Source organism: Penicillium brevicompactum (genome assembly GCF_028827555.1).
Source record: "Penicillium brevicompactum strain IBT 35665 chromosome Unknown utg000005l_segment0_segment0, whole genome shotgun sequence".
NCBI lineage: Eukaryota > Fungi > Ascomycota > Eurotiomycetes > Eurotiales > Aspergillaceae > Penicillium > Penicillium brevicompactum.
In genome coordinates this window covers 5,544,384-5,556,059 of record NW_026623208.1, presented here as the reverse complement: position 1 = coordinate 5,556,059, position 11,676 = coordinate 5,544,384, and the positions used below count along the sequence as shown (strand labels likewise).

The following is an 11,676-nucleotide window of genomic DNA, read 5'->3' as shown; positions in this document are numbered from 1 at the left end:
TATAAGTATGAGCGGTAGCCAAAAAAAGAAGAAATAAGGGACTCGACAGAGTTAAATAACTATGTGTAGTACATATTACAAGTTTAAATGTGTAGAGCAAGGTCTTATGTACTAGAAATCCATGGCGACCCTGGATTAACCCAAGTGTATATGCAGTACTCCGTATGCCATATGTGTCCACAGAGAACAATAAGGACGATCCGGTACCCAGCTGCAGCTCATCCGCAATTCGGGAAGCTCAGATATGACAAGTGCCCCGAAACATGCCTGCACATATGTCTAAGTCCGGTATTTTGTGTCAGCCACCCTGGAATGATTGCAGGACCTGCACCCTACGAGTTCTGACAAAAGGACCAATCACCGAAGCCTCATTGGACGAGATTGGTCCTGTTCATGTACCCAGGGGGTGGTACCAGGTAGTATTAGGGACTTTGCAGTGGGAGGTGCTCGTGCTGAAATACCCCGATGTGTGGAGAACAGATCAGTTTCAAGCCATTCGGGTTGAAGGTGAGACTTGACGGTTCGAAGGATAATCCGACAAGACATACTCCGTATGTAAGAGCCGAGTGGGGTGAATTGAATGGAGCAGAAATGAGAGCACATCGAGTCAATAGGTCAAGAATCCGGACAAGAGTCAAGTCTCACCAATCAGACCCGTGACATCCTGCAGGACCAAAGTGTGGAGGGCGCCACACATCGAGTGGCTAGTGCTAAACTCTGGACTTCCATTCTGGATCCTTTAATCTCAGATCTTCACTTTCTTCTTTTTCCCCCTCTAAGCTACGTATTTGGTGACTGCACTTGATTTGATCTAGGCGAAAGGCGGGAAGTCCCACTTTCCCAGTCACGTCCTCTTCCCTCTGAATCTCCCTTGGCTTGGCTTGATCAACCTTACCCAATCTTCAATTTTCCCTTTAAATCTCCAGACCTCTCTCGATCTGACTCTCTGGCTGCTTTTGAGCTATTGAGGCTGGACCACATTCAATCTCCCCCTTTTCATTTCTTTTCATTTCTCCGGAACTTCCCTCCTTCCGGCCTCGTGTTCCTGAAGCTCCGTCTCCGCGCATCGAAGCCTCTCCACTTTGATTTTCACTGGCCTAGCGGCTAAGAGCTCCTTCCCTCTCTGGCATGTTCGCGGCACTTAACTGGTCGCACATGTAATCATGGCACAACCTGACCTCACCTCGCATCATGTCAATTATCTAATTTGGAGGTGAGTGACCTGAGCATGTCTCTCCCCCCCCATTTTACAATTCTAATTCCCTCTCTAGATATCTCCAAGAATCAGGTTGGTGACCCCGTCGCTGGATCGCAGCGCTTCACGGTTCCCAATCTCTACCATTGGATCTCTGTCTAACTCCTCCCCTGCAGGCCACGGCGATGCTGCCGTCTCTTTGCAACGCGCGTGGTATCCTGACCCACAGACCCTCCCGTTCGCGCCGTACATTAAAACACATGCGCTAGTCTCGCTGGTCCAGAAGGGCCTGCAGTATCATGAGCTAGAGACCTCCCTTGACAAGGTATGTTCCTCATCTGAACGGAATTTTTCCGATGCGCCGATGCGCACATGTCTGATTGGAAAATCTACGGCTTTCCTTCCACGGCTTCAAGTCGAACCCGAAACTAATCGCACTACAGGAGGGTAATCGCATTACAATCTCACCCTCTGATTACTTTTTCGGACCAGAGCGTTTGGAAAATGGCTTAGTACGAAGTCGCGATGATGCCATTGGCACAGACCAGCCCGAGTCGCCGAGTCAGGCTGCGCGCGACCGCCCGGTCAACGGCCATGCCGAGCCCGGAAGGCAGATCCGAAAGGACGAGGAGGATAGCGACGAGTCCATGGAGGACAAGGCGCAAACCGAAAGCCAGCCCGCCAGTCCTCACCCCATGGATGGGGACGGCGATGTCAGTATGGCGGAAGAAATACCCGAGCCCCCGGTTACCCTGGAGAACGGCGACAGCTCTGGCATTCAAATCGCCCCCGCCAAGACCGTTGATTTGACGCCCGACACCGCCCTCCTCGATGTGGAGAATCACGTGACCCAGGCTCTTTGGCGCCCTCGAGATTCCACGACGGTCGTGGCAGCTGGTCATGACTATTGTAGCCTGTGGAAGCTTTCCCTTTCAGCAGAGCCGGTGGAAAAGAAAATAGTTTCTTACAAAAAGGGCAGTACAACTGTCTCGAATGTTGCTTGGGATGCCATTGGAGACAAATTGGCCGTTGCAACTTCTACTAACGAGAAGGGGACTGTCACGATGTACAACACCAGCGGTGACGCTGTCGACCTACTGCCCGAAGTGCCCCGGATAATCACTGGTCTGTTTTGGTCAGATGTCAGCTCACAGTTGATCGTTGTGGCCTCAAATGACAACATATCAGAACTCGCGCTCTGGGATGACCACCGCCGGCCTGATGCTTTCCCTTCACCACAGATAATCGAAGACCATCTCTACACGGTCTCATGGTGTGGGCGCAGTCAGATCTTTGCCTCCGGTGAAGGTGCAATCTACCAATGCGAGGTGGATAATAGTATCCGCTTGGTCAATACGTTTTCTTCCCGCGAAAAAACCACCTGGGACTTCCTTCGGTGCATTCAAACCGACTCTCAATCTGTTGCAATCGCGGCATCTGGACCAGACTCTTCAATTTGGATTCCGACCCATCAAATTTTGATACCCAACGCCCACTCTGAGCAGATAACTGGTCTTGAGCTTCGCCCTCAATCCCACGCACGGCGCATTGTCTTCGCAACCTTCTCCCAGGGCGGCAAGGTGAAGGTTTGGCAGGTCGACCTTGATTCCGGGGACCACAATTGCATCCACCAGTTTTCCCTGGGCCCATCTCCCTCGAACAACGCGCTCACCGGATGTTTCTCCCCCGATGGCTATGCCCTTGCGGCAGCTAGCAAAGACCGACTATGTATCTGGAATGTGGAACGCGGAGGTGAACCCATCTCTACCTGGACTGCACCAAAATCCGAAGTGAAAAAGGAAGACCCCGACCGATCAACTAATGGACACAACGGCTTTACTCATTCGGAATCACCGTCCTTCTGGCCTTTGGTCTGGGACTCAGATGGAAAGCGACTTGCGTACGGTTTCAACAAAAAGGTACGCACCCTCAAATGGACCCCCAACCCCGTGGATAGCTCCCTCCGAGCCCCAAAGCTGACGAAACTCCCCTTCAGATGGCAATAATAAACTTGCAGCGGTGACGGAGCCAGTTTACAGCGGTCACATAAACTCGCGACTCGTGCTCAATCGAATCGGCATCCTACTCGGAGGGCCGTGTCGATTATATCCCCGAGCACAATAACCGTCGGGCTCTCCGATTACCACTACTTTACTTCTGTGAACATACTCCGTACATTTGACTGGTTTAGAAGATGCATAATGGCTTTACATTGCTTGGGACAGGCTTGGGTGGGACGGCGAATGGCATGGATTGGCGACGGTGGACCTTTCCCCTTTTTTTAATCTTTTCTTTTTCTCCAAACTGTTTTTATTCCCCAATTCAGGTGGGTACTTTGATCGAGACTCACCTTTACTGAATCATAATCAAGAAAAAATACCCAAAAAGCATTGCGGAGTACTGGAAGTATGTATGATTGTAGTGGAGTAGCGCCTTTATCGATAGTCTGTGCCCCTCGCTCAGGGCTGGGCCGATTCGGAACATTTGTGCTCGTTCTATGTGTAATTCTGGACATATTAAGCCCTCGTTCCTTGTCTGATAGGTGATTTGTACGACATAGGATAACAGGTTGAGGTTCATTCTCGGAACCCTCGACAATCTATAGTGAGATTGTACTATTGCTTGCAGGCGGGCTTTGGTGATCTTGCCGGACTTGCGGCCGGTACCCCCCCCACAATCTTTTTCCCATCGTTAACCCAACTCTTTCATTACTCTCCATTCGCATCGTTGAAGATAATCACGACACAATGACAACTCCTGTAAGCTGAACTATCAGGCGCGCTACAATTTTCGCTCCTAAGACGTACCGAGAATTTCGTTAACACTCCTTGAACAGGTCGTCAGCGTCCCATCCCTTCAAGAGGCGAAGGATGTAATCTCGAAGTCCAGAAACTCTGCATTTCCTCCGAACCTCCTTCCTGTCACTGCGACGATCTCCGCCGATCTTTTGACCCCGACTTTAGCATACCTGAAGATTGCTGAAAAGTGAGTCATTCAGTGCCTCACTGCACGATGAGGCGGAATCTTGACCATTGAAGAAGAACTGACACCGCTTCAGCTCGCGGCTATCATTCTTATATGAAAGCGCTGCCACCACAGAGACCATTGGACGTTACAGCTTTGTCGGCGCAGGTGGGTGGTTTGTTCAGCCGCTTGTTCAACACCATTGCTAACCAATTGCTACCCAGACCCCAGAAAAGTCATCAAAACCGGCGAGGGCCATGGCCCAGCAGCGGATCCCCTCCCATACCTCGAAGAAGAGCTCTCTCAATACCGCGTCGCAACAGTTCCCGGATTGGTTCTGCCACCATTGACTGCCGGAGCCATCGGATATGTTGGGTACGACTGCGTCAGATACTTCGAACCCAAGACCGCGCGGCCCATGAAGGATGTTCTCGGGGTACCTGAGTCTTTCTTCATGCTGTTTGATACCATCATCGCATTTGATCACTTCTTCCAGGTCGTCAAGGTCATTACTTACGTACCTATCCCCTCGGCGGATGCCGACATCGAGGCCTCATACCTCAAGGGCCAAGAAACCATTCAAAAAACCATCGACACACTACTCCAGGAGCGCACACCGTTCCCACCCCAGGGTCCCATCATCCCCAACCAGGAATACACCTCCAACATTGGACAAGAGGGTTATGAAGGCCATGTCCACCGATTGAAGCAGCACATTGCCAAGGGTGATATCTTCCAAACCGTGCCATCACAGCGACTCTCCCGGCCTACCTCTCTCCACCCTTACAACCTCTTCCGCCACCTTCGTACCGTCAACCCCTCCCCTTATCTATTCTATATCGATTGCCAAGACTTCCAGCTGGTTGGAGCTAGCCCCGAGCTTCTAGTGAAGGAAGAGAACGGCCGAATTATTAGTCACCCCATTGCCGGCACAGTCAAGCGTGGCAAGACCCCAGAGGAAGACCTCGCACTGGCCGATGAACTCCGCAGCAGTCTCAAGGACCGCGCAGAGCACGTCATGCTGGTCGATCTTGCCCGCAACGACGTCAACCGCGTCTGCGACCCCACCACCACACAGGTCGACCGACTCATGGTCGTGGAGAAGTTCTCACACGTCCAGCACCTGGTGTCTCAGGTTTCCGGCGTCCTGCGCCCGGATATGACCCGCTTCGACGCCTTCCGGTCTATCTTCCCTGCCGGTACCGTGTCCGGTGCCCCCAAGGTGCGGGCGATGTCGCTCATCGCTGAACTCGAAGGCGAGAAGCGCGGTGTGTACGCCGGCGCTGTTGGATACTTCGGCTACAACAGCGCCAACTCAGACGGTACTGCTGAGATGCCCGGTGCCATGGACACCTGCATTGCTCTGCGGACTATGATGGTCAAGGATGGCATTGCTTACCTCCAAGCTGGAGGTGGTATTGTCTTTGACTCGGATCCTTATGATGAGTACATGGAGACCATCAACAAGCTCGGTGCTAACATTGCTTGTATCAAGGGTGCTGAGGCGAAATACCTCAGCATGGAAAAGCAATAAATGAAAAGCTGAGGAGCAGAACCCGGGCGCTCAAAGCGGATGCGCTCATCTAAGATGTTCAATACCAATTTCGGTCTACCATTGGTTTTTACACATATTTTACAGCATGTGGACTCTTCCATTTTTGGTCTCAATTTGTGAAATGGGTTTCTAGCGGTTATTTTTATTTATTTATGTGGATGGGGCCCTCTAGCATCATGGGCTGCTTGTCATTGTCATGATGGTTATTTTGGATCAATATTTTAGAGCTTGACGAAGAGTATACAATTTGTGCCAACCACATTTCTCCCCATGCGCCAATTGTTTCGCCAACCACATCCATGGATAGTATAGGCAAAGAATCTAGTAGCAACGCCAGGGTAAACCTCGGCTCATATCCCGTCAAGCCTGCCGAAGATGAGCCCGAATGCAAACATCCCGATGACTTCGTCCAATCATACCCCTCGAGCCCCATGTTTGGGATGTTTCGACCGTTTGTCACTGACGTCAGCAGGGTCTAAATGGCAAAGTATAAGTGAGCTGAATCCAACACCCTCCATTCTACATTAATTGTCAATTAAGAATTGTTCCTCACCATCTCGACTACCATGACACCCAGCACAGGCCCAGTTGTTGCCATTGCCGGAGCCACCGGGCACCTCGGCAAACATGTCACAAACGCCTTCCTATCATCAGCATTCTACGACAAATTCTCCGAGATAGTGCTCCTGTCAAGAAAAGAGCCAAACCTCCTGCAGCCATCCGAAGTCCGGGCCGGCGTCAAGGTCACAACCCGGACATATAACGAAAACAGCCTCGAACAAGCCCTCGAAGGCGTGCAAATCCTCGTCAACACCATCGGGCCCGAAGGCCACGATTTCAAAACCAAGATCGCAGCCGCACTGCCTCGAACAGGCGTGCAGGTATACTTCCCGTCTGAATTTGGCGTCGATCATTACGGACACGACTTCGCCCACTTAGAGTGGTACGAGAAGAAGAAACATCTAGCGAATGCGCAGCCCGTCGTAACACACATGAAAATCTGTCGAATATTCTGCGGTCTATTCCTCGAAGACAGTATTGGGCCTTGGTTCGGTCTCGACACCAAAAACGGGAAATATACCAGTGTGGGGCCCCCGCATTCGCCGATCTCGTTTACTTCGCTTCAGGACGTGGGGAAGACTGTTGCGTCGCTGGCTACTTTGCCGGAAGAGAAAATCCCTGAGATTGTACATTTGGCTGGTGATACTCGCTCTGTTGCTGAGGTTGCGTCGATCATGCAGGCTGCTGGTGCGGGGCAGATTGATGTGGCGGAGATCCCTTACCAGACGTACAAGGCGCAGACAACGGCTGAGGCCTCGTGGGACCCCGCTGCTTATTTGCGGTTCTTGATGGGGGATGGGAATATCAATCATTCTGCGGATGGTTTGGGGAATGATAATGAATTGGTTAATCCGGGTCAGCGACTGTGGAAGTGGAAGACGTTAGAGGACTTGGCGAGGGAGACCAAAGGGCGACCGTGGAAGGACACCGTTTGGCCTCCTAAGTAAATGTGAGTAAATATGAGTCAAGATTGACTTGAGAAAGTCGTGAAAAATAAAAGATCCATGGATGCTCGCAAATTGTGCAGTTTTGAGTCTAGCGTAAGGGTCGCAACACGGTTGTTGAGCCTCGTATCAGCCTAAAGAGTGGATTCCAAGTGCTTACCGTCCGTGATCTTGCTGCGCATCACGCTGTGAGTCAATCGTAGTTTCCCAATCGCGCCTATTTAACTTACTTGATCCCCCACATATCTCCAAAGTAAACTTTACAACCTCACCTCCGAACATGTCTCACTCCCTGGAAGACCGTGCCCAAGGCGCCATCTGGGGCGTCTGCGTCGCCGATGCCTTAGGAGGACCAGTCCAATTCAGAGATCCAGGAACGTTTGAACCAATAACTGGCTTGAGATATGTTGCTCCCTTCGACGAGCCAGCTGGGTAAGCCTCGATAGCACTCCAAACAACGAACAATTCATCTAATCCAAACAGCTCTTATTCCGATGACGGTTCCATGACGCTGGCATTAGCAACCTCTATCTTCAAGTCCATGCAATACAACCACGAGCTATCAGTCAAATTCTACGTCGAGTGGTTGAGCGAAGGTCGTTTTAGTACTATTGGTCGCGCGTGGGACGTGGGACGTTCAACCCGCCTGTCCTTGAAGATCTGGAGATCTAGAATGAGCGACATGGCATTTGCCCAAGCTGGGGTGAACGCACAACTAAATCGCGAAGAATTCTCGGGGAATGGGAGCTTGATGAGAATCGCCCCCATCGGAGTATGGTATTGGCGGGATGTTGAGCTGGCGAGAGAATTTGCCAGGGAGCAGAGCAAGATTACACATCCTTCGCTTGCTTGTGTGGAGGCGTGTGAGGCATACACGGAGTTAGTGACTCTGGCTATGAATGGTGAGTCGTCTGAGTCTGATCCGTGTGCGGATCATTTCAAATCCAAAGGCTAATACGTGAATAGGTGAGACGAAACAACAACTTCAAAACACGGTTTCGGCATTCCCATTCACGCATTCTGCTCTCGCGAATCGAATTGCTAAGTACAAGTCGATCGAGGATTGGAGAGCAAAGAATCCGAGCGATATGAGGAGCAGTGGGTGGGTGGTCGATACGCTTGAATGTGCCTTATGGGCATTCTTCAAATATGACTCGTGGAGAGAGGGTGCCTTAGCTGTTGTCAATCTGGGTGGTGATTCTGATACCGCTGGAGCTGTTTACGGAGGGCTTGCGGGTTGTTTCAACGGAGTTGCATCCATCCCCAGCGAATGGAGGGACGGTATGCAAAGGAAAGAGTTCATCAAGGGTATCGCCAACTCGTTCGCAGCGAAGGTTAGGTGATTCCAAGGCTGTGATGCTCGCGAGATATCCTTCACGTCGACATAGTTATGAGTGAATGAATGCCAAGCAAATGGAATTCTAGAATGAATGACGTAAGGCATCCCTTAAATGGCAATGGAAATGTCAACTTGAGAGCTTCGGGATGTGAACGCATTGAGTATTGTACTCCGTACTCGTATCCTGAAGCGCGCATGCCAACTCTCTGGGCGAAGCATATATTCACTGTTGCCTGATGTCTGTTGCCTGAGACATCAACGTTGCGCGGCTTGCCACAGTGGCGCGGCAAAGAGCAGGAACCCCCAAGGTCCCGGCTTGGAAATTTGTCGAGTTAGCATAAATGATTGAGGTCGTATTGGCTTGCTGTCCATGCTTGCTGTTCATGGTAATATACACGGAGCCGGACAGATATGTTGGGCCGAGAATCTGACAGAAGGCGTGCTACTGGCGACTAAGTAGAACTAGGTCGACCAAGTAGATTGATCCTGCCGTGTTGGTATTTTAACCGAAGGTCAACATTTGCTTCCTTTCGACTCTTGTAGGTCTTTGAGTGAGCTCAGTAGGGTCTGTTTGAGAAGTTGAAAAATCTTTCGTGTCATAGTTGGAGGAGTGTAGATCTTGACTGAGTACAGTTGGAGTGCATCCGGTACAAACTGCTTCGTCACTGCCAAGGCTCAGTTCCCCCCCGTTCCAGCCACAGTCCCCTCTCCGTCTTTCTCTTCCCCCATCTCTTGCAACCTCACTATTGGCTCATTGTTCAATTCCTTCTCTCTTTGAACCATCTAATACCCTGTCCCTTTGCGACTACGTGGTACCCGACTACACGCGCTTGTGAACCATCTTGGGCCGCCATCCGGAGATACTGAGCGGGCTGTGTGTTCTTGGCAGTCCCAGACGCCTTACTGCGATTATCTTCTATCTCGAGTGCTCAGTTCCTCACGATCAATCTGATCTGATCCCGCGACCGTCGCATCACCGCCACCATGTCAAAAGTCGTGCGAAGCGTGAAGAACGTCACAAAGGGATATTCCTCGGTGCAAGTTAAAGTCCGAAATGGTACGAGCTATTCCAATCATATCGGCCTTTGCAGCGAGTCTTCGATTCCAGGCGCATCATCACAGAATGCACGTTGCCTCTCGACGTGTCTCCTTGCTGTGTCGAGGCTGCATCGTGCCCTGTCACCCCCGCATATGAACCGACCACGATGCTAATTTCTCTCGCTCTTCTAGCCACAAGCAACGATCCCTGGGGCCCTACGGGTACCGACATGTCCGAAATTGCCGCCATGACTTTCGGGAGGTAAGGTCGAATCGCGACCCATCATGTGGATACCGCTAATCTTACCTGCATCCGTACAGCCCGAACGAGTTCTACGAGATCATGGACATGCTTGACAAGCGACTCAACGATAAGGGCAAGAACTGGCGCCACGTCCTCAAGTCGCTGAAGGTCTTGGATTACTGCCTTCACGAGGGCTCGGAATTGGTGGTCACTTGGGCTCGCAAAAACGTTTATATTATCAAGACTCTACGTGAGTTCACATATGTGGACGAGGAAGGAAGAGATGTTGGACAAAACGGTGAGTTGTTGCGAGACTTGAGAATCAAACGTTCCGGGACTAACGGGTTTATCTTCGCAGTGCGTGTGGCAGCCAAAGAATTGACTGCATTGGTACTGGACGAGGACCGATTGCGCAGTGAACGATCCGATCGCAAACTTTGGAAGACTCGTGTGAGCGGACTCGATGAAGGCTACGGGAACTCTGGCGCCGAACCGCCCCGCCGAGAACGACGCCGACGCAACGGAGACGATGACTCCGATACCGAATACCGCTTGGCCATCGAGGCTAGCAAGGCTGAAGCCGAGGATGAGCGCAAGCGACGCGCCAAGGAGACAATGGGAGTCGATAATGACGAGGATCTGGCCAAGGCGATCAAGCTCAGCAGAGAGGAAGAGGATCTGCGAAAGCGCGAATTGGAAGAGAGCAATGCGCAATCTCTCTTTGACGACAGCACCCCGGCCCAAGTCCAGCCAACTGGTTACAACCAAGGCTACCAGCAGCAAGGTGCCGTGGACTGGTTCGGAAACCCGATCAACGCACAGCAGCCCATGACTACTGGGTTCCTGAATAACCAGTACGCGCAGCCAACAGGATTCCAGAACCAACCCACAGGCATGAACAACCCATATGCTACTGGTTTCCAAAACCAGCCTACGGGCTTCGACCAGAACCCCTACGGTCAGCCCCAAAACAACTTCTTGCAACCCCAGGCGACCCTTCAGCCTCAGCACACCTCATTCAACCCTAATAACCCCTACGGAGGAGGTGATGTCTTCTCGCAGCAACAGCAGCAGCAGCCACAGGAGAACTACCAGGCTGCAGGAAGCAACAACCCGTGGTCTGGGAACCAACCACAGCAACAGCAGGGATTGCAGCCTGCCGATGCCCTCAGGCCAATGCCCACAGGATCAAACAACCCCTTCGCCCAGCGCACTCAATCGCAATTCAACAGCCCTGCCCAGACCGGTCCACCTACTCTCAACTCCTTGGCGGAGGATCGCACGACAAACCAATTCAGCGCCAACCCATACAGCCAGAACAAGCCCTTCAACCAGCCCGCTCAGCCCAACCCGATTGCCAACTTCCAAGCCCCACAGCCACCAAAGAGCACTCCGCCCCAATCCCAGGATCCTCATCACGCTCGTCTGAACGCCCTTCTCGGGTCAGGCGAGGGCCAAGACACATTCGGCAACGTTGGAGATCTCCGTATCCCCGCGCAGCACACAGCACCAGGTACCTTTGTCAACTCTGCTGGTCAGGGTCTGGACCGTCTCCACGCCACTCCAACCGGCAACCCATACATGCAGCAGCAGTTCACTGGAATGCCCCAGCAGACAGGTTATATGCAGCAACAGCCAGCGAACAACAACCCCTGGGGAGGCCAGCAGCAACAGCGGGGTGGAGGTAGCTTGATCGACTTGTAATCAGCTCAGTCGGCTTTTCCATCTCATTCCTATCCCCTTTATGGCAATGCGAACACATACCATTTCCTTTTCTTCTTCTTTTTTCTGCCGGCCCTTTCACTGTGCTCGCTCGATCAGTGAACTCTCATCCAA

At 51.8% G+C, this 11,676-nt stretch overlaps 5 protein-coding genes across 5 annotated transcripts; all 5 read left to right on the top strand.

Annotated features, from left to right (window-relative positions):
- Positions 1-1,163: 1,163 nt before the first annotated feature.
- N7506_007976 (WD40 repeat domain-containing protein) lies at positions 1,164-3,218 on the top strand (the record flags this gene model as incomplete). Its single annotated transcript, XM_056957269.1, has 5 exons — positions 1,164-1,213; positions 1,272-1,288; positions 1,372-1,520; positions 1,639-3,144; positions 3,192-3,218. 5 exons carry the CDS (start codon positions 1,164-1,166, stop codon positions 3,216-3,218), a joined length of 1,749 nt encoding a protein of 582 aa, XP_056811603.1.
- Positions 3,219-3,942: 724 nt separating this feature from the next.
- Positions 3,943-5,693, top strand: trpE (anthranilate synthase TRP2; the record flags this gene model as incomplete). The annotated part of the gene is made up of 4 exons (XM_056957268.1): positions 3,943-3,954; positions 4,032-4,180; positions 4,254-4,327; positions 4,384-5,693. 4 exons carry the CDS (start codon positions 3,943-3,945, stop codon positions 5,691-5,693), a joined length of 1,545 nt encoding a protein of 514 aa, XP_056811602.1.
- A 587-nt stretch (positions 5,694-6,280) lies between these two features.
- Positions 6,281-7,222, top strand: N7506_007974 (isoflavone reductase family protein; the record flags this gene model as incomplete). The annotated part of the gene is made up of 1 exon (XM_056957267.1): positions 6,281-7,222. One exon carries the CDS (start codon positions 6,281-6,283, stop codon positions 7,220-7,222), a length of 942 nt encoding a protein of 313 aa, XP_056811601.1.
- Positions 7,223-7,499: 277 nt separating this feature from the next.
- Positions 7,500-8,562, top strand: N7506_007973 (ADP-ribosylglycohydrolase family protein; the record flags this gene model as incomplete). The annotated part of the gene is made up of 3 exons (XM_056957266.1): positions 7,500-7,651; positions 7,703-8,121; positions 8,186-8,562. 3 exons carry the CDS (start codon positions 7,500-7,502, stop codon positions 8,560-8,562), a joined length of 948 nt encoding a protein of 315 aa, XP_056811600.1.
- Positions 8,563-9,542: 980 nt separating this feature from the next.
- On the top strand, positions 9,543-11,544 carry N7506_007972 (epsin; the record flags this gene model as incomplete). The annotated part of the gene is made up of 4 exons (XM_056957265.1): positions 9,543-9,615; positions 9,789-9,858; positions 9,918-10,138; positions 10,199-11,544. The coding sequence occupies 4 exons, from the start codon at positions 9,543-9,545 to the stop codon at positions 11,542-11,544; spliced, it is 1,710 nt and encodes a 569-aa protein (XP_056811599.1).
- Positions 11,545-11,676: the final 132 nt, after the last annotated feature.